This window comes from Fusarium flagelliforme (genome assembly GCF_020744385.1).
Source record: "Fusarium flagelliforme strain FIESC 12 MPI-CAGE-AA-0113 chromosome Unknown B0J16scaffold_7, whole genome shotgun sequence".
NCBI lineage: Eukaryota > Fungi > Ascomycota > Sordariomycetes > Hypocreales > Nectriaceae > Fusarium > Fusarium flagelliforme.
Window position 1 is genome coordinate 1,724,992 of NW_025763509.1, and position 20,342 is coordinate 1,745,333.

General features: G+C 48.1%; 10 protein-coding genes and 1 non-coding gene across 11 annotated transcripts; 4 read left to right on the top strand and 7 right to left on the bottom strand.

The window, feature by feature from the left end:
* The first annotated feature begins 36 nt into the window (after positions 1 to 36).
* Positions 37 to 1,237, top strand: B0J16DRAFT_375542 (uncharacterized protein). Its single transcript, XM_046130700.1, has 2 exons — positions 37 to 793; positions 847 to 1,237. Exons 1-2 carry the CDS (start codon positions 208 to 210, stop codon positions 1,068 to 1,070), a joined length of 810 nt encoding a protein of 269 aa, XP_045979092.1. The 5' UTR covers positions 37 to 207; the 3' UTR covers positions 1,071 to 1,237.
* A 156-nt stretch (positions 1,238 to 1,393) lies between these two features.
* Positions 1,394 to 2,128, bottom strand: B0J16DRAFT_418198 (uncharacterized protein). The gene has a single exon (XM_046133744.1). The coding sequence runs from the start codon at positions 1,971 to 1,973 to the stop codon at positions 1,533 to 1,535; it is 441 nt and encodes a 146-aa protein (XP_045979093.1). The 5' UTR covers positions 1,974 to 2,128; the 3' UTR covers positions 1,394 to 1,532.
* A 1,365-nt stretch (positions 2,129 to 3,493) lies between these two features.
* On the top strand, positions 3,494 to 4,542 carry B0J16DRAFT_184908 (Alpha/Beta hydrolase protein). Its single transcript, XM_046122691.1, has one exon. It carries the CDS (start codon positions 3,511 to 3,513, stop codon positions 4,363 to 4,365), a length of 855 nt encoding a protein of 284 aa, XP_045979094.1. The 5' UTR covers positions 3,494 to 3,510; the 3' UTR covers positions 4,366 to 4,542.
* B0J16DRAFT_184907 (uncharacterized protein) lies at positions 4,543 to 5,611 on the bottom strand. Its single transcript, XM_046122690.1, has 2 exons — positions 5,544 to 5,611; positions 4,543 to 5,481 (listed from the first exon to the last, which is right to left on the bottom strand). Exon 2 carries the CDS (start codon positions 5,245 to 5,247, stop codon positions 4,720 to 4,722), a length of 528 nt encoding a protein of 175 aa, XP_045979095.1. The 5' UTR covers positions 5,248 to 5,481; positions 5,544 to 5,611; the 3' UTR covers positions 4,543 to 4,719.
* B0J16DRAFT_184916 (uncharacterized protein) lies at positions 5,376 to 7,239 on the bottom strand. Its single transcript, XM_046122692.1, has 6 exons — positions 6,932 to 7,239; positions 6,770 to 6,866; positions 6,530 to 6,717; positions 6,175 to 6,470; positions 5,814 to 6,116; positions 5,376 to 5,759 (listed from the first exon to the last, which is right to left on the bottom strand). Exons 1-6 carry the CDS (start codon positions 7,104 to 7,106, stop codon positions 5,505 to 5,507), a joined length of 1,314 nt encoding a protein of 437 aa, XP_045979096.1. The 5' UTR covers positions 7,107 to 7,239; the 3' UTR covers positions 5,376 to 5,504.
* Positions 7,240 to 8,151: 912 nt separating this feature from the next.
* On the top strand, positions 8,152 to 11,043 carry B0J16DRAFT_404520 (kinase domain-containing protein; the record flags this gene model as incomplete). Its single annotated transcript, XM_046132809.1, has 3 exons — positions 8,152 to 8,694; positions 8,751 to 10,730; positions 10,767 to 11,043. 3 exons carry the CDS (start codon positions 8,152 to 8,154, stop codon positions 11,007 to 11,009), a joined length of 2,766 nt encoding a protein of 921 aa, XP_045979097.1. The 3' UTR covers positions 11,010 to 11,043.
* A 242-nt stretch (positions 11,044 to 11,285) lies between these two features.
* B0J16DRAFT_418201 (uncharacterized protein) lies at positions 11,286 to 14,151 on the top strand (the record flags this gene model as incomplete). The annotated part of the gene is made up of 3 exons (XM_046133745.1): positions 11,286 to 11,808; positions 11,891 to 12,489; positions 12,556 to 14,151. 3 exons carry the CDS (start codon positions 11,286 to 11,288, stop codon positions 14,149 to 14,151), a joined length of 2,718 nt encoding a protein of 905 aa, XP_045979098.1.
* Positions 14,152 to 14,282: 131 nt separating this feature from the next.
* On the bottom strand, positions 14,283 to 15,800 carry B0J16DRAFT_418202 (uncharacterized protein; the record flags this gene model as incomplete). Its single annotated transcript, XM_046133746.1, has 1 exon — positions 14,283 to 15,800. The coding sequence occupies one exon, from the start codon at positions 15,798 to 15,800 to the stop codon at positions 14,283 to 14,285; it is 1,518 nt and encodes a 505-aa protein (XP_045979099.1).
* A 193-nt stretch (positions 15,801 to 15,993) lies between these two features.
* Positions 15,994 to 17,873, bottom strand: B0J16DRAFT_375548 (ergosterol biosynthesis ERG4/ERG24 family-domain-containing protein). The gene is made up of 3 exons (XM_046130701.1): positions 17,151 to 17,873; positions 16,987 to 17,101; positions 15,994 to 16,939 (listed from the first exon to the last, which is right to left on the bottom strand). The coding sequence occupies exons 1-3, from the start codon at positions 17,782 to 17,784 to the stop codon at positions 16,264 to 16,266; spliced, it is 1,425 nt and encodes a 474-aa protein (XP_045979100.1). The 5' UTR covers positions 17,785 to 17,873; the 3' UTR covers positions 15,994 to 16,263.
* Positions 17,874 to 18,626: 753 nt separating this feature from the next.
* On the bottom strand, positions 18,627 to 18,708 carry B0J16DRAFT_t297. The gene has a single exon. It is a non-coding gene; the product is annotated as a tRNA-His (tRNA).
* A 91-nt stretch (positions 18,709 to 18,799) lies between these two features.
* B0J16DRAFT_375549 (uncharacterized protein) lies at positions 18,800 to 20,235 on the bottom strand (the record flags this gene model as incomplete). The annotated part of the gene is made up of 2 exons (XM_046130702.1): positions 18,800 to 19,906; positions 19,959 to 20,235. 2 exons carry the CDS (start codon positions 20,233 to 20,235, stop codon positions 18,885 to 18,887), a joined length of 1,299 nt encoding a protein of 432 aa, XP_045979101.1. The 3' UTR covers positions 18,800 to 18,884.
* Between the last annotated feature and the right edge of the window lie 107 nt (positions 20,236 to 20,342).

A 20,342-nucleotide genomic window follows, 5' to 3' on the forward strand; every position in this document is an offset into this window, starting at 1 on the left:
ACGCCTGGGAATAACCCCTGCCTTTTTGCTCTGGTGCCTGTACCGGATCATTGGTAGCGTCAACCTCAAGCGACTCAATTGGCTGCGATAACAAACCGGTTCATCCTTCATGAGGAAATGGCCGAGAGTGAGACGCGATAAATATTCACGCTCACCCTTCAACTCGTCGGGTTACCCCCTTCGTCGCTTTACATCCTTGTCTCAAAAATGAAGCTCACCAACGCAATTCTTCCTCTCCTCGCCTCCTGGGCAGCGGCGCAACATGTCGAGATCCAAATCGGTGACTCCGCCGCCCTGAGCATCAGCCGCCAAATCTCCGAAGCTGAAAAGAACGGCGACCATGAACGCGCTACCGAGCTCCGAGCTCTCATGAACATGGCCTCTCCTCCCAAAGAGCGAGTCGAGTGGAAGACCGAATGCAGCGTCAGCTCCAAGTTCGAAGCAGAGATCTACGCCGTTCCCAGCCCTTCTGAAGCCCCCAAAGAACTCGCCTGGGCAATGGATTACCTCGACAAGTACTGGAGGACCGATGCCGGCGGTGATCTTCCTTACCCTGGTGACTTTGATCGGTTTATGCATCCTGATGGCTTTCGAGTTATTCGGGTCGACTATAAGGATCTACCTTGGGCTGTGCGCAAGTATCGCGAGGAGCTTCTCGCAGAGGGCACGAAGATGGAGCGCAAGTTCATTGCTGAGAAGGATGGCGTTGCGTTCTTTGCGCCTGGTGTGGTTACGTGGTTGGCACCGCTATTTGCAGGAGCTGATGTCAAGCCTGGCAAGAATGCTTGCGAGGGTAAGTTCTCCTCCAAAATAATTAGAATGAAACACAAAGCTAACTAGACGAAGATGAAATTGTTGACTTTAGCAACTGGGGTTTGGGCAAGACTGAATCTAACGATGTCAAGTTCTCTTTCAACTTTGGCGGTAGGATGCAGGTTGGCAACTCGATCGCAATTCAAGTCAATGCTCGAAAGCTTGTCAATGAAGGTCCTGAGAAGAAGATGGAGAAGAAGGTCAAGCAGGCTGTTAAGGAGGCTACCGAGGCTGAGGATGAGCCCAGTGACCTTTGAATGGCAAGTCATCAATGGGCTACCATAAGGTTTGGTAGTACAGAAGATAGTCGATAGTTCATGGTTATAATGTATGAAAGAGTTATGATTGATGCGTGCTTTGGATTACGGTATGTGCGGGTCATTTAAGGTGTCAACTAAGTAGACAATAATACCAAGATGTTGTGATGAACTCTTAGCCTGCCCTCTTTAACATTCATCCAATACCCTTATACTAACCAGTGCAAGCAAAAACGAAACAAGAAGCTTGCTGGCTCATTTGCCAGTTGTTGGCATCGTATTAGCTTTTACTTTTATAGAGACATCACAGTAATAGGGTCAGGTTTTGGTGTAACAATGTGTAGTTTATGTTCTCGAGAAGTGTATATACATCTATCCCATCTGTCTAGATACCGTTCGTGTATTAAGTATTATCGCTCATCCCCAACCCGTCTATCCATGAATCATAAAACCATCAACCGCTTAAGGAAGAGAAGCAGGGGCGTACTTCTGGTCAGGCTTGACAACCTTGCCGCCAGCGAGCTGCTTGTCGGTGTAACTGGGGTAGATGATCTGCTTCTTGCTGCTGACAACAGAGAGAGTGGTGAAGCCGTTGTCAGGGCCGAACTGACCGCTCCAGCCGGAGGTGATGGTGAAGGTGCCGCACTTGGCAGGGCCGCCGTTGGCCTTGGAGGCGTTCTTGGAAGCCTTGACGACGTACTTGCAAGGAGTGGCGGCGCCGCTGCCGGTGTTGATGTTGAAGTTCCAGGTGCAGGTGGTGTCGGGCTTGTCGCAAGTTCGCTGCATGGACTGGATGGTCCACTGGGGAGAAGCAGCCATCATGTTAACGCTGGGAGCATCGGCGGGAGCAGCGATGGCACCGGTAGCGGCGGCGAGAGCGAAGAGAGAGGTGGTGAACTTCATTTTGGTGGTGTTGGTTGTTTGTGGAGAAGAGAAGTGGAGGAGAGTTGTTTTGTGGAGTTGAAGAGTGTTTGGTAGTGAGTTGCTTGAGATGAGATGAGATGATTGATGATGAGAATGTTGATTATCGTGGGTTGATCATCAAGTCTTTATAGATCTTTAGATCTTCAAGACAACGCATAAAAATAGATATGACTTCATCAATTCGGCACATCGGCTCTATAGTATGGAGCATTGAAGTCGAAGTGGCCGAGGCGCATCAAGGCACGATGCTGAGCTGTTACTACGTAGCAGTGTCGGTCAATTGCTAGTCTCCAGTCCAGAATGCTCGTTTTCGACGTGACAAATTTACTAGCACAACTTTCGAGAGACTTTACCATTCCATTTCCGTCTTTTTTCTTCGTCGAAAGTTCCAGCCTCTGGGGAAGCCGAAGCCATGACTAACCAATACGAGGTTAGTGATAAAGGTCCACCAATTAGAGGGTCAGTTATTCTTGGACTCGGCTTGACCCCTGCGGCTGTGATGCTTAAAGAAGTTAAGCGTATCTATCAATACGAGAAAGAATCTTGAGCCTTGACCCTGCATTTTCAATGCACTGCGGATTAATGAGAGTAACGTCGTATAGCACAGCCGATCACTCGATAGTCTTCATTTTCGAGTTAGAATAGCCTCAGCGACGTCATGCGGTTAGACTCAATTGATCGCACGTGGTGGCTTTTGAACGTCTAGACCTTCATAGTGCCGCGGTTTGGGTTAGATATGGTAGCTTCAATTGTGATCTTCCCGTCGTATTATTATTTTTCACCAGCTAGTCATGCATCTCAGGAATTGGCCAATAGATAGTGGTGATTTGGAAGATCAATGGGTGATCACATTCCATCGCAGCATAAGGACCCTGTAGTCGGACCAGAAGTCGCCCTTCTCAACAGCACGCTTGTGTTGTTCTCGACCAGACGGGTTTATCTCTCGTACGTCGGAGACACCAGAAGCGCTGCCAGTCATCGTTCATTTCATCTTGTGAAGTCCAGACCTTGTCTTTCCTGGAAACCTTTTCCCACGCTAATAGCCACCATGATGGAGTAACAATTTGGACTCTTTGCGTTTGTCTCGCGACAGTACAGGCTAACACATTGTTGTAAACGCAAAAGTTTCTATCAAGTTTTGTAGGTCAAATTAGACATGAGGTTGACTTTGACCTGTAAGAATTGAGAGACCAGACTTTCCAAAAACTTAGATAGACATGAGGTTAACACAGAAAAAGGTAGGTTAACCTATATCAGCATCAGCGTTGGTCTTTGGTAAATGTTTGAGCATAATTCCGCCGCAGGTGGATGAAACCCAGCAATGAGAATACGTTGGGAACAATGCATCGAAAACATTATGACAGGAACCTACATAGTTGAACTTCAGGCATCGCTTATCGCGTTCCTGGTTGTGACAACATAGGCAGCAATTTGAAGATAAGACTCGATTACCCCACACGCGCTGAGCTTACTCTAGTCTTGACGTCATCACTTTATCTTTTCAACACCACAAAATATGCCACAGCCAGGCAAGAAAACTCGCTTCCGAACAAGAGGCGACCCAAGTAGTGCCTTTCCTCTGATCATCTTCTTCCATGGCTCAGGTGACTCCTGCGCTTCGTGGGAGCTCTTGGCGGACCTTCTCAGCGCTTATCAGCTTCTTCTCTGGGATCGACTTGACCCAAACATAAAACCTGAATACGCCATCTCAGAACTGTTAGAATATCTCGATGGGTCTGATCTACCTTCAGAATATGTTCTGATCGCGCATTCCTACGGCGGCACCTTCGCCAGACTCTGCCTCGAGGCGAGACCCCACCAGGTCGCAGGAATGGTCCTTGTGGAAACAGGCCAAGAAACTGGCATAGATCCCGAGATCGAACAGCGACAGTACAAAGATCAAATTCTTGGGAACAAACCACTCGTCGTCATTCGTGGGAACACTCTCAAGTGGAAACAGATGCAGTACGAACGAGCCCTTGCGGCAGAGCAGAATCTGGCCAGCCCAACTTTGCTAATCCAGAAACAAATGCTCGATGCGACGGATAAAGAGGATGAGAGATTGAAGAAGGTGCAGTTGCAGCTTTCTAGGAATAATCGATATGTTCACTTGCCGGATTGCGGACATGGGGTTATCCAAGCGAGGCCGGATGCTGTGAGGGAGGCTGTTTGTTGGGTTATGGAGCATTTGCATTCGCCGGAAGATTTTCCACAAGAAGAACCGATGCAAAAGATTGATGGGAAGCAGGAGGAGAGTGGAACAAAGAAGAGTGTTCCAGCGAGAAAGAAAAAACATTTTCTTGTGGGGAAAATTACAAATCTGTTAAGGAAACCAAACGGTCAAGGGTCTTCCTCAAAAGACCGCCCTTGATGCTCTCTGGAGGTACATCGGAGCAGCCAGTTTGCGATTGAGAGCTACCAGAAACTACCCAAGTCCATTTTAAATATTGATACTGCGCAAGATCTCACCAAAAGCCTTCTGGCCAATCATGAAAGTCGGCGCAGCAGGGAAACCTCCTGGTGTACGAGGAAACACTGATACATCGACGACCCGGAGTCCACCAAAACCGTTGACATTGAATTCTGAGTCGACACAGCAATTCTTACCCCCTTTAGGTCCCATGCGGCAAGACGAGGTAGCGTGATGGCTCAACGCTTCATCCATGATAGCCTGTCGAATCTCGACCTCTGGTCTGGAATAAACCATTCTGAAAGGCGCTTAGGGTCAGCCAGTAGCGTTGAAGACTGGAAAGGTATGCTCAATACCTTCCTGAATAGCTATAATACCGCGGTCGCCGTTCTGGAAGTAGAAATTGAAGTTTATCTCCGGCACTTGACGAGGATCTTTAGACCGCAGGGTGACAGTTCCAGCCTGATTACCCGTCTGCATTTTGACGACGGACCAGAACCATGATGCAGGCGGTGCTTGCCAAGTTGAGTATTCTGGGAAATAGCCTCGGAAGACAGTCCCTGCGGCTCCAAAGATATAAAGATCAGAGTCGTTGGTTTCATTCACGCTGGAGCGGTAGAGAAGGGATAGTGGCGCTGCGCCTCGGCCATATGGTCCAGTATGCGAGTTACTCCATTCCTGATAGCATGTGTCGTTCTCCTGGAGTGTAAAACTGCAGTTCTGGAAGGGGTTCTTCTGCCATGGGATGGCTGCCTCGACAGCGACACCTCCTTCGTAGTTGTTAAACACTTCCTCATCAACATCAACAAAACCACATAGAAAGAATGACACCTTCAAGAACATCACGTAGATTAACCCGAAACATACTAGGTTGGTGTTCCAAATCAATCTAGTTTATGCCATGTATAGAGCTCTGGTCTATGACAATTATTACTCGCATTGTACCATTAACGTCTAAATGGCCCTTCGCTCTAACAATACAATGACAAGAACCGTGAGTAAGACAAGTGGGATTACAATGGCGGCGTAAAGGCCGCCTGCAGATGCAGAATAGAGGATGTCAGTATCAAAGAGTGACTATAATGCGATTGATTGATATCTTAGATGGTTATCTCGGAATTCAGGGATTGGAAACTTACTGCTAGGAACGACAAGGGGAGAAAGACCGTCGCAATCTCAGCTAGCGATTTGATAGTTTTGGAGTCCTTATGACCGCTTGTTGTAACTTGGACCAAGTCCTTCACGTCGTTACTCGCTTCGAGAGTTTTGCACAGGGTACCGTGAACTTGTACCTGAATCTGTGTTAGAGTGGCATGAAGCTTCGTCTGAGCCCTGGTCGAGAGAATGGTAGAGATCTTGGCAGAACGTTAGCTGTTGTCACAGTGTCAGGGTGGCGGGAGGAGTCTAACGGTGTGAGGGAGTCTCTCCGCTCTCTTGCCCATGAGATCAACAGCCTTTAAGTGATTTCTGATCTCCATGTGCTTGAGTTGAATAGCACTGGCTATATGGCAGCTGCAGGCTTTTGTTCCTTTACCGCTAACCTTTGTATGTAATTTCTGAAGTGCTAATAGAAAGGTTGTTTGGCTATTTAAAATTGTCTTAGAAATGGCTATAGTGCTGCATAATGCATTGGCCTTCGGCACACCTGAGAGAATGAGATCCGGTGCGTCAGAAAGCTTGGGATCTATTGAAGATGAAACTGTTTTGTACTCCTGTACGCAAGGTTAGTCGCTTCATGGCCAAAGCCCTTTAGAACTAAGCGCAACTTACGAACGACAGTATCTTTTGACGCAAGCACTCGATATATGCGTCCCAATTTCTGGTGGTCATGGACAGTATGATGAGGTGGCCAAGCAGTACACGACCCACGCAGTACCCTGCTTTTGTTCCGCTATACGTACCAAAGAACTCACCAAATCGAGCTTGAAGATAATCGGAAACACTTATAACAATCCAAGTATATCGCGTAGTTAACATTTGTTGATATACCCCTGTTTGGCGCAATGACCATGGGTTTCCTCTGCCACGTCCATTAAGCTCATAGTACTGGATATTATAGCAGAACTCTACCATATGTCCTCGCGTTAGCTCAAGTGGGCGGGGAGTTCCTCTTGAAAGTACTGACCGAAGTCTTGTATAGTGTGATGGTGTAGATGCACAAAATCTCGGAATCGCTGGTGGTCGTTGGTCTTGGCCCCAAATCCGTAAACGATATCGAGTAATGGCGTAAAGACCCTGTGATCAGCTAGAAGTCTTCGAAAAGCGTTTTCCGTAATCCCTAGCTGTCCCCACGAGAAATGAGGTTGTATCCAGCTGAACAGATTAGTTAACTTGCCTTGAAGAGAGTGATGTTCCCGTAACTTACAAAACCATGCCCTGGCCCTCCGGAATATTGTCCGTTGAATTGTCCCACGTCGTGCTTTCCAACATCTCGCTCGAAACAAAATGAAACTCTATACCTTCTGGCATACTATCAGAATCTAGAGGTAACATTTGGGATATGCTTGAGCGGAGTAGATAGGCTTACTTTGCGGACTGCAGTCTCGGTACATCCTCACGCCGCCACCAGTTATCTGAAATAGATCTGGAGAGATCTCCGCAAGAATTCTGTGGCAGTTGGCGGGGTCCTGTCCCGGTGGCACGTAGCACTCAGGATTAAGTGGCCATTGCTCAAGAGATACAGTCTGTGAAGTATCGTCCATTGGGTTAACCTTGAATGTGTTTATGTAGTATACAATAAGATAAAGCACAACTGAAATTTGCTGAACTGAGAAAAAGTTTAAAATTATGCTGAATCTCGAATCGTGGAAAGATTCCAGCCTTTTATCTATCTAGAGAAAATGCGGGACGGTATAGTTATTCAATTTGCCGATAATGCTAACCTCAAAATACTATCACGCATGCCGTTAGTATACTGCTTGGATAGTTTGTATTGAACATGGGATTTGGTGGGAATGTTGTCGCCTCTTCAACGTGTCAACCAAAACCACAATGACCAAAATGCACTGCCTCGACTGGACAACGAATTGCCACAACCAAGATAAAGAGATATTGGTGTAACAAACCGCCTTGGAGGCCTCATTATGCAGGCGCCATAACAGAAATACTCACATTCATGCTGCTCCGGTACAGACTTTGCTGCCTAAGGTGCGGGCACCAGTAAGAACAGAGTCCCGAGACGCACAGCATCAATAGTCACATTTGTCGCCCAAATTACAATCCTGCGATTCGTCGGTAAGCCCTATTTTTTCATGGTTGGGCTTTGATTCTGATCGCTTGCTTAAGTGCTGTTTTGTGAGCTATGGGAGCATTTAAGTGGGCTGGAAGGCCGCTTGCTGTGTGGATTTGTATATCCGCGGCAACACTCCAATGGTATCTCAGTCAATCTCCAATCGATACATTAAATTAGAGGACCTTCGAGGTCTGCTAGAGGGGAGATTTGGGGCCGGAAACTTTAGTATAAGGGTAAGAATTCACATGGCTTTGCTTCTGCTGTCTCATAAAGTCAGCTTTGCTAACTAATGATAGGAAGAGGACGAAAGTTATGAAATCGTCATTCCGAGTCTACTTCACGAGGTACGACGGCCAGAGCCCTTCGCAGAGTGGTCTCTAACTTTTCATTAGTCAGACATCAAGTCCATCCAGGTAAAGGGTTAAAGCCACCGGTATGTTCTATCCAATCGCGGTGCAAACCCAGAGCCGAAGCACCTTGTAGACTAATATGAAGGAAAATAGATAGAAAACATCATGGACACTCTGCGAGACGAGATTAGTATTCTAAGGTTGAGTGAGAGAAGTAGCTCCGGTAGAAACTTCGTGCCTGAAGGCAGACTGTTCACCATTGTCACGAAAGGCAAGATTCGCGCATGCCTTGAGGAAATGCGTGTCGCAGATCATGAGAGAGAAGAACTAGTAGAAGCTATCTTCCGAGGGGCTCGACGGTGTTTCTCAATTCTATTGCTTCTCAAGTGTGGGGATAAGATCCCCCTGTTCTTCAAGCATGACTTGATGCAGAAATCCAGCCCCGACGATAGATTTCCCTATACAATTGAGCCTCTCCAAAGAGTACTTGGTAACCATACCTCTCGAGCGTTTTTTCAAGAGTTCATGGAGATGCAGTGGTGTTTCATGGCGCCAGTGTTTAGGTCACAGTCAATTGTCCGGGAACTAGACAAATGCACGATCTTGCCGTTCGTTAAAGAAAGCTTACTTGGCTCAGGCGCTATGGGGGATGCATACCTGGTTACGCTCCACCCTGAGTGTCATGACCTGCCAATCGCCAAGCACCAGGTATTATCCTTTAACATCATGAACGAATTCATTGCAGCCATTCTAACCACTTTTAGGTTGTTCGGAAAGAGCTCAAGCAGAGTGCGGAGGAAACCATGGAGTCTTTCATGCGCGAAGTAAAACATCTCGCACTTCTCGCGCATCTCAAACATCCCAATATCATCAAGCTACACTGCTCCTATGTGTATGAATTTCCCTCTAGACGCTGCAACTTCATTTTCGACTTTGCAGAAGGGGGATCCCTGGCTAGACTTCTTGAGGGTGGTTATGATGGACCGAAACTTGATGCATGTCAACTTCTTTGGGGAATGGCAGACCTGGCATCAGCCATCGATGCTGTTCACAACTTCGTTTGCGACACCTTGGACCTTCAGCGGACCGGCTGTCATCACGATCTCAAGCCCCAAAACATTCTCATCCAAGCTGATACACTGGTCCTGATTGACTTTGGTCTCTCCACCTTTCGAAACCCCGACGAAGACTCTCTCACGTTGTTCAAGGAAACTCGTGGCTCTTACGTTGCACCAGAATGCCAAAGCTTCATTGACGGAAGGATCAAGACGAACGAGGTGGGCCGATCAAGTGATATATGGTCTTTTGGTTGTATACTGAGTGAAGTCTTTACTTTCCTTGTCCTTGGTCCGTCTGGCGTTCGCCTTTTCCGCGACAAACGCTTCGTGCCTTTCGCAGGGGGAATCTCATGGCCGCGGTTTCACATTGGTCCAGAAAAGCCTAATCCAGCTGTCGAGGAATGGCTTGGGTATATTGACCATATAGGTAAAGACGAAGCATGGGCTCTTCACTTGACTAAACTCATTCGCTGGACTCTTACCTTGGACCCAAAGCAACGCCCGACGTCGAGTGAGGTGCTGCAGACGATATCTTGGATCGCGGCAATTGCCCTTTCTGAGTCAATATCAAGAATTTGGGACGAGGCTTGCGGTCGCATGCATTCAAGTAAGCTATGCGCCTTAGAGAGCTATCGCTTTAAAAGCTGGTCGTCCACCCTCCAACAGCTCCAGATTCCTCCTGATGACGGCGAAGATAGCTCGTCGATCATGGACTACAGCCGTGTAAAAATGCTTTTGAAAGCGGAACAGGATATTCTAAACTCGCTTCAAGGGCCGGAAGACACAGCAAGTGTCCCCCTGCTACGAAAGATAAGCAAAGTCACCACATCCCTTGTGCAAGCGCTGCCACTACCCTTCAAAGACCGGTTCAACAGGCGATTGATGGATATGGCTCTACAAGTCTCGGATATGGATGAACTAGGCAACATATCCCATGCCTTGAAGGAGGGACCGGGACGTGAGATGGGAACTTTACTGGCTATGCGCCGCCTTATGATCCTTGCCGATCGAGGCAATCTAACAGAACGCAAGGATTTGATCCTGGATGCAGCTACTCTAGAGATTGAAGAAGTCCTGGGTATCCACTCTCTTGCGAAACTTGGAGGACAATCTGTCATAGTGGAATGGTTGAGATACGATGGCTCATGGGCCGACGGATCAGTTTCCTCGAGGATACTCCAGCGCCTGTCAACAATGGCCAGTCTACTCAACGACCAGAACACTGAAACTCTTACTGGCACATTGCATTGCCAAGGATTCTTTCACGAGCCCGCGCAAAACTCGTTTGGCTTGGTTTATCGCATGCCTCAAGTTGGCCACACGCCTTGGACCCTTCACCAGCTGCTCCAGGAGACAATACCTGGAAAGAAGAGGTCACGTTTCAGACCACCGCTCGAGTATCGCTTCCGGCTCGCATTGGATCTTTGTCAATCTGTTCAAGCACTCCACGAGATAAAGTGGCTGCATAGAAACATCAACTCTATGAATATCCTCTGCTTTTCGCCGCCTGGAGCCAGAGATGCCGACGCTGCTCAAAACATGCGACTCATTGGCCTCGGTGCTAGCAGGGAAGATGCTCACGACTCATTCACGCAAGGTCATGATGAAGGGGCACAGCTTCGCAATTACCAACATCCATCTTATCTCTACGGAGCACGCTATCGAGCCGAGTTCGATTACTACTCGGTAGGTATGGTTCTACTTGAAATAGGCTTGTGGTAGACGCTCAGTTGGCTGTCCAAGGGCTTCAGAGGCATGGACGATGAGACATTCAGGCGTAGTGTTATCCAGAAGCATGTTTCTCAACTTGAGATGACCATGGGATCGCAGTACATGGAAGCTGTGCGTTGGTGTATTGAGGGTGACTCTTTGTTACTTCCTAATGAGGCAGCCCGCTCTCGGGATTTGAAGGAGATGGTAATCGGACAGCTACATGAATTTGGAAATTCTTTAGTTGCTGCATAGCTTAATTCCTTGAGAACATCATCTCTTTGAACACTCATTCCCTTATAACCCTAATTGCAAAACGTAACTTGTCATTCACCAAAGGGGTGAAAACAAAATTGTAATCAAGATGAGAACTGCGAAAAGGCCCTTACGCGCTGCGCTGTTGGCCTGGCTAAGCGCCGTGGCGTTGGCTGTCACACCTGCTTAGCTGAGCACGCGCGCACATTCTGTTGTTACCCTGCTTTCCTGTCATGTAAGGCTCGGACATATTTTCATCTCCATACATCATCAACGATGGATGACACAGACGATACTTTCAGCCTAAACGACCTTCCTAATACTACAATATCAGCTGAAGGGCCGATCTTGAACTGGTGTCGTTCCGAAACTTTATACTGGATCTTTGCGTGGGCTCAAACCAGATCAGTGGACTTCCTACCTGTTATCCCACAGGTGGCTCTCCAAAGTCTGGGGGTCGGTCTCACGGCTACGGTTCAGCAGAGCTATGTCAACCCAAAGACGGAACTGGCTTACAAGCCATGCGACCCCCGGAACCTACTTCGCTTTTTCAAAGAACTACAAATCCTCTCGCATCCCAAGATCCGGTTTCACCCTTTTATATCCACCTTGGAGGGCCTCTGTTGCGAAGTGAATGAGGCTGACAGTTCCATTTCTCCGATATTTGTCTTTGAGAAAGCCCTTCTGGGGGATCTGGGGACTTTCATGAAGTCCTACCGTGGTACATCCATGCAACCGACTGAGCGACTTGCTCTGTGCTGTCAGATTGCAATAGCAATGGCTGATCTGGAGGAAATCTGTTAGTCCCCGATCTGTTAGACAATACTATCCAGATTCTATCCTTCCGAGCCACTGTCAGTCAGCTAACAGGGTACTGGTAGTTGTCATACATGGCGATCTGAAGCCAAAGAATATCCTCGTATACGAGGCAGCGGCACACAATGGCGCCGTGATATTGAAGATTACTGACTTCGGCCACGCCACTGAGGGGACTCATGGTCTAGTATACCTTCCCGAGTCGAGACCATGGTCTATCCCCCCACCTGAGTACCACTCTCGAGGGTTCAGCTTTGAGGCTGCAGCCAAGGCCATGGTCTATTCCTTGGGTGCATGTTGTTTGTGGTTGCTCTTTTATAACCACCCGGATAATCCGGATGACAACTTCCCGAGTGCACAGCGGGATGCACCGCATGAGCCCCTGCTTGATCTGGCTCAACATCACTTGCATTCTGAGACATGGCCTAGAGACGAAACTCGGACAGCTTTGGCCAATCTTTTCCAATCCAGCTTAACATTAGACACTGAAGCTCGGACTGGAAGAACATCAACAATTCTGGATCATGTCAAAAGGGCGTTCGAGCTCGAGCAGCCCTTCGTCAACACAGACAAGACAGTGATATCAACCCGGTACCCGACATTCGAGGATGACGACGAGTATGTCAGTTTTTTGAAATCGCCGATGTTTTTCCCGACCTTTAATGTAAGAGTACCAGTCATATCTTCCCAGGAATCTGACGCGATCGTATATAACTAACCCGCGGAAAAGGTGTGCAGAGCAATGCACGTGCTATGCGAGGTAGACCCTAAAATCCGCCAGGCTATCTTCCAGTTCTTATGCGAGCGCGAATCAGCTCACAGAGCCTTCGGAGATTTCCATTGGAAGCGCCATTGCTTGGACCTGGCGCTTTGCCACTATATTGGTTTCGGCACGCGACGGAATGAGACTATATCCACAGAATGGTTGGAAAAGACCGAGTTTCAATCCGACTTTGCCAGCGCGCTCGAGGTCATTCGTGATCGTGGATGCTATGGATACTTGAAATGGACTTCCTGGTCGCGGCGACACGTTTCTGATGTCCAGACTACTGCTTATACAGCCTCATACTATTTGGGCAGGAGACCCCTTCAAAGGGTACTCCAAGTGTTGAGAGACGAGCTGAACGATTGGAAGGCTGCCCTAGGCCCTAGACATTGGGTCGTCAACAATCGCCTCAGCTCCCTGGTTCATTTGGAGCTGGTAACCGAGCCTAAAGCTGCCCTGCAAACTGCAATGGAAGGGTTCAATCTGGCTTCTTCACCGAACCAATCTCAATCTCGGGGCTTGGAAGACTCAATGTTCCTGTTGGCGACTGCGTATAGTGAGTGTAACATGGCTGACGAAGCAGAACAAACTGCGAAAAGGCTTTTGCAAAACTTGGATGAGCAGTTGCCGCCCACCACGACGAGTGACTTACAAAACCCGCCGGAAAACATGATAATGGCATCAATGCGTGCTAGGACAAAAGCGCTCCTCGCTGGAGCCTTTGAGTCAAATTCAAAGCTCGAGCAGGCAGAATCTCTACGAAGGGAGATCGTGAGAGACCTGAATAATCTTGTCGGCGAAACACATCCATTAGCTCTGGAGCAATTGGCACGGCTTGCGCTGCTTTTAGACTCCCGTCGAAAGAAGAAGGAATCGAGGGCGCTGTTTGAAAAGATCGAGAAACTTGCGACATCGTCCTGGTCTCCAAACCACGACCTAGCTCTCCTCGCGCGGCAGAATCTGACCCAGGCACCGCATCCCTTCTGGTGGAGTTACCGTCGAAGTCATCCGAAGTTGTTCCAGAAGGAAACAATCGAGAATTATCAGATCACATTGGGTAACTTTGGCTATAACACACTAACAGCCATGCAGAGCGGTGTGTGGCTCTTGTGTCAAGAGTTTCGTTGGGCTGAGGCCCTTGAGCTCATGGAGCATACTTTGAGGCATGCAGCGATTGTCTATCGCGACGAGCCAGACACGCTTCGAGGCTACCAAAGAAATGCTTCGACAGTCCGGTGGATGTGCCTAAGTTATGGAAACAAAGTGGCCATCTGGATCATCAAGCACAGGTTTCGGTGGGTTATCGGGTTCTCTCCCTCCATGATACCGCGTTCAGTTGATATGGTAAAGTTTCGCGATCGGTATGAACATACCTGGGGCCCATTCTATAAAGTAAAATCACTTTGGGTAGCAAGGGAGCCGTATCACTTTGATCCGTTCAAGGATCCTGATTTCACCGAGCAGGACAATGAAGCGGTTAACAATACTGGCGCTGTGGAGGCTCAAAACTATCTATGGTTTCGTTGGTTCAATGTTAACCAACTTTACGCTGCGAGTTGAAGTTTCATTGATGAACAAACATATATGGAATTTGATACACGTCGTCCTCTCACCTATAGATCCCTATATGACATTGAAGACTTGGCCCTTCCTACTTTGCTTTTCAGCAGCACAGGGAAAGGAATTGATTGCTACTCTTTCTTGAACTTCCAAGTCGCCTTCCGATGTAAACTAATATCTCCCGAATAGAAAGCAAGAACCATTCCATAAAGTCCCCCAATTGGCCACTTATGCAACAACGCCTTCCAACTCCATCCCTCGTTCACCCTCTCTTCCGGCTCCCTGTTCACATCCTTCACCTTGTCATAAACCGTTGGGAGAGTGATTCCAAAGTAACGCTCCCGTAAACATTCATACCAAGACCGATCATACAGTCCCCAGAATTGTTCTTGTGTGTAGTAGGCGTGAGCATATAACCACTTCCGGCCACCGAACTCTGCCAATTTGTCCTCCAGGGCGCGGTTTTTGGCTTTGAACTCTTTGGGATCTAAAGGACCCCAGCCCCAGACGCCGATGTTGAGCATAGGCTGTGACATCTCGGATCCTCTCTGCCCACTTTCCATGACGGGATGGAATGTCGGCATCCTTGTTTCCTTCAGTGGACATAGCCACAGCGGCCATATGCCAAGTTCGGAATCCACCCAGTTGATAAACTCTGCAGCTGTATCATAAGGCAAAGCCAGATCTTGAACAACAAATTGCTCAGAAATGCGACTCGCGTGAAGGGCGTGATATAACGTCCGGGTGTGCGAATAGTCGTCCAAAAGCCATCTGAAGAACCTGGTGAATGGTACAATTTTGAAGTACGTATAGCCTTGACGACCAACCCAGAATGCCGCTCTGTCATATCGAAAAAGGTATTCGCTGAGTGGTATGTACTCGGTGGCAGACGAAGACGTTGAGAGACCCTTTGTCTTATCTTGTACGTGGAGGTAGAACCATGGGTCTGCGGCGTTGCTGAATGTCACCAAAGGCGAATCGAGAGGTTTGGAGTTTGTAAGTTTCCCGGTTATGATAACTGCATGGTCTTTCGAGTAGATGATCCCGTCGATGTAGTCGATATCTGATCGCCCGCAAAGTGTCTTCGTCTCGGAAATGGCAATCGCAACATTTTCGACCCGATGATATGTTATTTTCACGAACTTCTGTGCCTCCACAAGTCGTACTTCAAGCAGCGTCGTGACGCCCAATGTTCCCGCTGCACCAGCAGCTCCATGAAAAAGATCTTCTCGCTCTTCAGGTGACGCCCTCACTACGTCTCCATTACCGAGTACCATTTCAACAAAATTGACCGTCTCGTTGAAGAAGCCGTGGCGAAAGGAGCTGCTTTCTCCAGACGTTCCTGAAAACCCGCCTCCTACTGTGATGCCAGGGAATTCCATCACTACTGGAGGTATCAGCCCGTATGGTATTGTTGCTTCGACCAGGCGATCCATTGGGACGTTGGGTTCCACGAGACATGTCTTCTTGTCAGTGTCGACAGAGATAACTTGAGATAATACTCCAATGTCGATGATGGTGGCGTCGGGTGCATGGCGAGGACGAGTACTACTCGAAGAGCCGTGTGATATTCGATAAGGCTGTCCGAGTCTGTATAAGGTGCGTATCTTGTCGGCGATGTCTTCTACGATCCGATCGTGTCGCTCCATGATTATGAAAAATTATTGTGTAGGTTCAATAGCAACAAATCCAGTCGGCAATCGAGTGCTCATGTATTCATCCCAAAGCCTTTGCACGAAGTGATCATACTCGCACAAGAGAGTATCGGGTGCATCATCGGAAAGATCCACACGTTTGCTTGGTTGAACTGTCTTGTCAAGTCGGCATATAGCTGTTCGCCTGAGACAACGGGAAAGAATAGAAATGCGGTGAGCTTCTGTGCAACTTGATCTCGCGTATCTACGCATTTGTTTGGCGGGCAGTGTAACGACCCATGTAGGTTCCGCCACAAGACCTGATTCAAGTCGTAGATTGCTCTCTGAGTACTACCTGTAACAACATTCCGAGTCTATTTGGTCTAGATCTTGATCTCGCTTCCGATGTCCAGCAACGCCATCTATTCGCATCTCATAGCACTAATTCCCCAGTGCAGCAAAAGGTTCCAAATGTCCTTTACCAAACGCCAGGAATGAATCGCCAAGGCACGCGCTTGCAGTACTCAGTCCACGCATCCCCATATTTAACCGAACACCTCTTCTCATCCCGAATACACCGATGAACAAGCAACACCAGCATCCACACAGCATACCACCACACAACAGCCTTTGTGCTACCTACCAGCGCACAAGTACTAAAGCTGAGCAACAAGTCCCCTACATAGTTTGCATGCCGAGACCAGCCCCAGAAGCCACTGCACAGCAACAAGCTCGTATGCTGTCTGCCGTCCGAGGTTCGGAAGCGCGCTGCGATGCACTCGGCGGGTTTACCCCAGATGGTGCAGTTGCCGCCTGTGCTTCGGACTGTGTCTTTTTGGTGGTTTACGACGCGGAACATAACGTAGCCTGCTACGCCGAGGGTGAAAAAGAAGGCGAGGTAGGGCGTTGAGGCTGATGATGGGTAGAGACCCAGATATTGGCCTTGAATGGTGTATGTTGTTGGGAGAAAGCAGAAGCAGCCCCAGATTAGATACATGCCGAAATGATCGTGGGCGATATCAATTGTGCGAAGATACCAAGATTCGTTGATGAAGAAATCCAGCACGTAGAGTGTTTGAAGTGCCGTTACGAGAATTAGTGATGGCTCAACGTACCCCTGGTTTTGGTACTGATACGCCATATTGGAGAAGTCGCTGCGCCATGTAAGCAATTATCCATACAGGGATATCAAGCAACCTACATCAAAGTCCACACCATCATTCCAGCTCGGCCATTACTAAATAGTTTGAGGTCAAACTTGTCGCCCAATCTCGGATTCAACTCAATTCCCATAAAAAAGTCGTACAGCAAAGATCCTGGCTTTCGCATTAGAGTTTGATTACCAAAGCATTCAGCGCAACTTACCGCTAAACTTTCTGTCCTCTGGATGACACGGCACCACGTACGCTTTGACAAAGGCAAGTGCCGAAATAACGAACCCAGCCAAATTCATAGCCCCAATCAAACTGCTCCAGTTGCGGGGTATGAAGCCAGGGTCCAAAATCCCCAGATAACTGAGTCCTCCATACAACAAATGCGTCACGATCCATGCTGAGAGGCCGTTGATTTTGTAGTCGAGAAGATATCCAGCTGGCGTGAGTTGTCCTTTGTGATTTTCACCGGGGAGGTAGATGTATAGGACTGCTTGGACGGCGAGCCAGCAGATCACAGCTGCGATGCCCTTTAGAGTAATTTGAGGGCCGTACTGAGCGCAGATATTCCAGAAGCCGTGTTCTTTCACTGCGGCTGTGAAGAGTGAGAATGATCCTTCGTATTGAACCAGCGTGATGAAGATGGATATCGATCCAATCGGCGCGAGAAAAAGAGGCGATGCCCCAACGAGAGACCTCAACCACGAGCGTCCCAACCCTGCACGACCCCAAACATCCGCATCAGTAAAGGTCTGATCCTTGGTAGCGAGTTCCGTGGCCTCAATAGGCCTTTGTTTTCTCGGCCTAACAATCGTAGTTGTAGACGGACTTTCGGTGCTTGGTGCCATATTTGATCAAATATGCGTAGATCGTGAGGAAGCAAAAACAAAGACGCGTCTGCGAGGGAGGGGAGAAAACGAATGGTGTTGTACAAGGGAAGGGAGAGTTCAATGAGCTAATAATCACCGCACTGTTAGTGGCTGGCTGGATGACATCGTCATCGATCAGCGAAAACGGGTGGATCTACGGAAGCGATTCGTGGCTTGAATAGTGAATTGATCTGAGTTATGCAAGAGTGACACGCGTGCTATGAATCAATTTCGTGTTTGGCTAGAGGTAAAGGTGCCAAGTCTAAGACATATTGGACGCTAGCAGGACACTTAACACTGCATAAAATAGTGCCACGAATACAGCTTCAATGATTCGTAGAGTTGAGGGCTAGTAACACGACATCATTGTGATGCTGTACTGTACAAGTGAGACTGATTCATATCAAACCAGGGTCGTACTATGTTATTGTCCTGACCGCCTCGTGTCAATTGCCAAGATTCGCTTGCGACGATCTTGAGGTCGTTTTTGGAATGGATTGACTTTGCGCTAGGGGAGCTTTCCGAGACCAATGATTTGTGCATTCGTACAGTATCAACTTGACCTGAGCTACGCGTCAGGAACAGTTTGGTTGCAGATATTAACAGAGCTCCTCATAGGTTAACAAATGTATGTTAACATCAATGCAACCCTCCTTGCCAGTTACAATTGTAAGCTTTATTCGTCTTGCATCGCGCGACCCATAACAACTATATCTTACCCAGATTTACCTCCATCAACTCTGATTGGTTTGCGAAAGGCGTGCATCAACCAGTCAATTCATTCATAATGTTAGCAAAAAAATACAAAAGAATAATTGTTTTGCCGTCAGCAAGACTCGAACTTGCGTTTTCAGTGCTTCATTAAGCCACAAACTGATGTACTGACCCCTATACGATGACGGCTTATTAATATTGACAGGGGTCGAGTAAAACAGATTTAAGTGTTAATCACTGGGGACATCGGGTATCATTTTTCCGTGGTCACCAAGTGCATCCATCACGATGTAAGAGCAAATGTAAGAAACCCGGGGTATATATCATTAAACTAATTATTCATTATATATATCATCCAAACATTATTAAGACCTATTCAACCCGTCCTGCGAATTCTTGGGCGACCACATGGAAACATCGGCCGGCAACCCAAGAGGATCCTGATTAGGCTCGTATACCAAACGTATACTCTTTCGATGACTGTCCCGCGCCGAAGGAGTCCTGTATAAAGGACTTCCTGGCACATCTTCCATGTCTCTGGAAAGTCGCGGCCTGGCACTACTACCATCTGACACTCGCAGTCTAGGGCTGATTCGACCCTCAGACAGCGGCGACTTGGGGCTGTTTCGGCCTTCGGATAATCGAGGTCTGGCACTTCCACTTTCGGACAGACGTGGTTTGGGACTATTCCGACCATCTGAGATAAGAGGTCTAGGACTGATTCGACCTTCAGACAATCGCGATCCGATACTTCCAACCTCAGACAGTCTAGGTCTGGCGCTAAGGCCACCTGTAGACATGCGGGGTTTGAGACTCTGCCCAGCGTCGGACATGGGTGATTCAGGCGAGTTGATAGTCAAAACTGGTTGCACGAAACCATTCTCTTGGATTCCTCGGTTTTGACGCTTCTTATACCACCAGAAGAAGAAGCCGATAAGGATGAGCATAAGACCTAGAATACCGACGCCTGCGCCGATACCTGCCTTTGCTTGGTCGGACAGCCCGCTTGATGCTGGGACTGCCGTGACGTCTGCGTCAGCCACCGCATCAAGTGTCGCCGTCGGCGCTGAAATAGAGGTCTCGGAGACGAGTGTGGAGACCGATGTTGCAGAAGCTGGTAATGAGGTTATTGCTTCTGGTGCTGTTGCCTCGCTTGGTGAAGAGGCCTGCAGAGCGACCTCTGCTGAATTTGAGTCGATGTAGAAGAAGCTACTCGTCAAGGTGGTTTTGTTGTCGGGATCAGTTGTGTTGATTAGTCTGGCGACAAATCTCGTATCTCCGATGTCGAAATTCTTCGGTATTGTCCAGTAGTATGAGATATAAGTGTCTGGGCAGTCGTCGTTCCAGACTTGCCAGTCATCAGAAGGGTACTGGAAAGTTTTGTCCGCTGTGCCGTGTTAGTGAACCGCTCAACTTTCTGATTTTGGAGAGCGACTTACCAAAGACCTTGACTGGTTTTGAGCCATCGGTGTCATCTTCTGAGCCTATCTCCAAGCTGAAGGTCTGACTCTGACCATCAACGACATTGACACCACCAGTCCAACCAAACCCCTTCGTTTCTCCTATGGACCAAACATCTCCTTGATTAGGGAACATAATCTCGTCTCCATTCTTCGTTAATGATGTAGATTTACACCACTCAGCGGGTGTTTGCTCATCGGCATGCACCTGTCGCTCAGCGAGTCGTTTCAAGGTAAAATCTAAAGGAAAACGCATTTTTGCTGGAATAAGCAATTAAGGAAAGTGGGAGAAAAATAAGCAGCATAACAGAACAAATGGACGGCATGAGAAAAACGAGGACGTGATGTTTATAAGAACCATGC

What these genes read in the sequence shown, in the direction of transcription:
- B0J16DRAFT_375542 (XM_046130700.1), top strand. Translation starts at nt 208, where the DNA reads ATGAAGCTCACCAACGCAATTCTTCCTCTCCTCGCCTCCTGGGCAGCG. An exon ending in TGGCAAGAATGCTTGCGAGG is followed by an intron (nt 794 to 846) that starts GTAAGTTCTCCT and finishes AACTAGACGAAG; the next exon opens with ATGAAATTGTTGACTTTAGC.
- B0J16DRAFT_418198 (XM_046133744.1), bottom strand. Translation starts at nt 1,973, where the DNA reads ATGAAGTTCACCACCTCTCTCTTCGCTCTCGCCGCCGCTACCGGTGCC.
- B0J16DRAFT_184908 (XM_046122691.1), top strand. Translation starts at nt 3,511, where the DNA reads ATGCCACAGCCAGGCAAGAAAACTCGCTTCCGAACAAGAGGCGACCCA.
- B0J16DRAFT_184907 (XM_046122690.1), bottom strand. Translation starts at nt 5,247, where the DNA reads ATGTTCTTGAAGGTGTCATTCTTTCTATGTGGTTTTGTTGATGTTGAT.
- B0J16DRAFT_184916 (XM_046122692.1), bottom strand. Translation starts at nt 7,106, where the DNA reads ATGGACGATACTTCACAGACTGTATCTCTTGAGCAATGGCCACTTAAT. An exon ending in CCGAGACTGCAGTCCGCAAA is followed by an intron (nt 6,867 to 6,931) that starts GTAAGCCTATCT and finishes ATAGTATGCCAG; the next exon opens with AAGGTATAGAGTTTCATTTT. An exon ending in GAGGGCCAGGGCATGGTTTT is followed by an intron (nt 6,718 to 6,769) that starts GTAAGTTACGGG and finishes TAATCTGTTCAG; the next exon opens with CTGGATACAACCTCATTTCT.
- B0J16DRAFT_375548 (XM_046130701.1), bottom strand. Translation starts at nt 17,784, where the DNA reads ATGGCACCAAGCACCGAAAGTCCGTCTACAACTACGATTGTTAGGCCG. An exon ending in AGAGGACAGAAAGTTTAGCG is followed by an intron (nt 17,102 to 17,150) that starts GTAAGTTGCGCT and finishes TGCGAAAGCCAG; the next exon opens with GATCTTTGCTGTACGACTTT. An exon ending in ATGATGGTGTGGACTTTGAT is followed by an intron (nt 16,940 to 16,986) that starts GTAGGTTGCTTG and finishes TACATGGCGCAG; the next exon opens with CGACTTCTCCAATATGGCGT.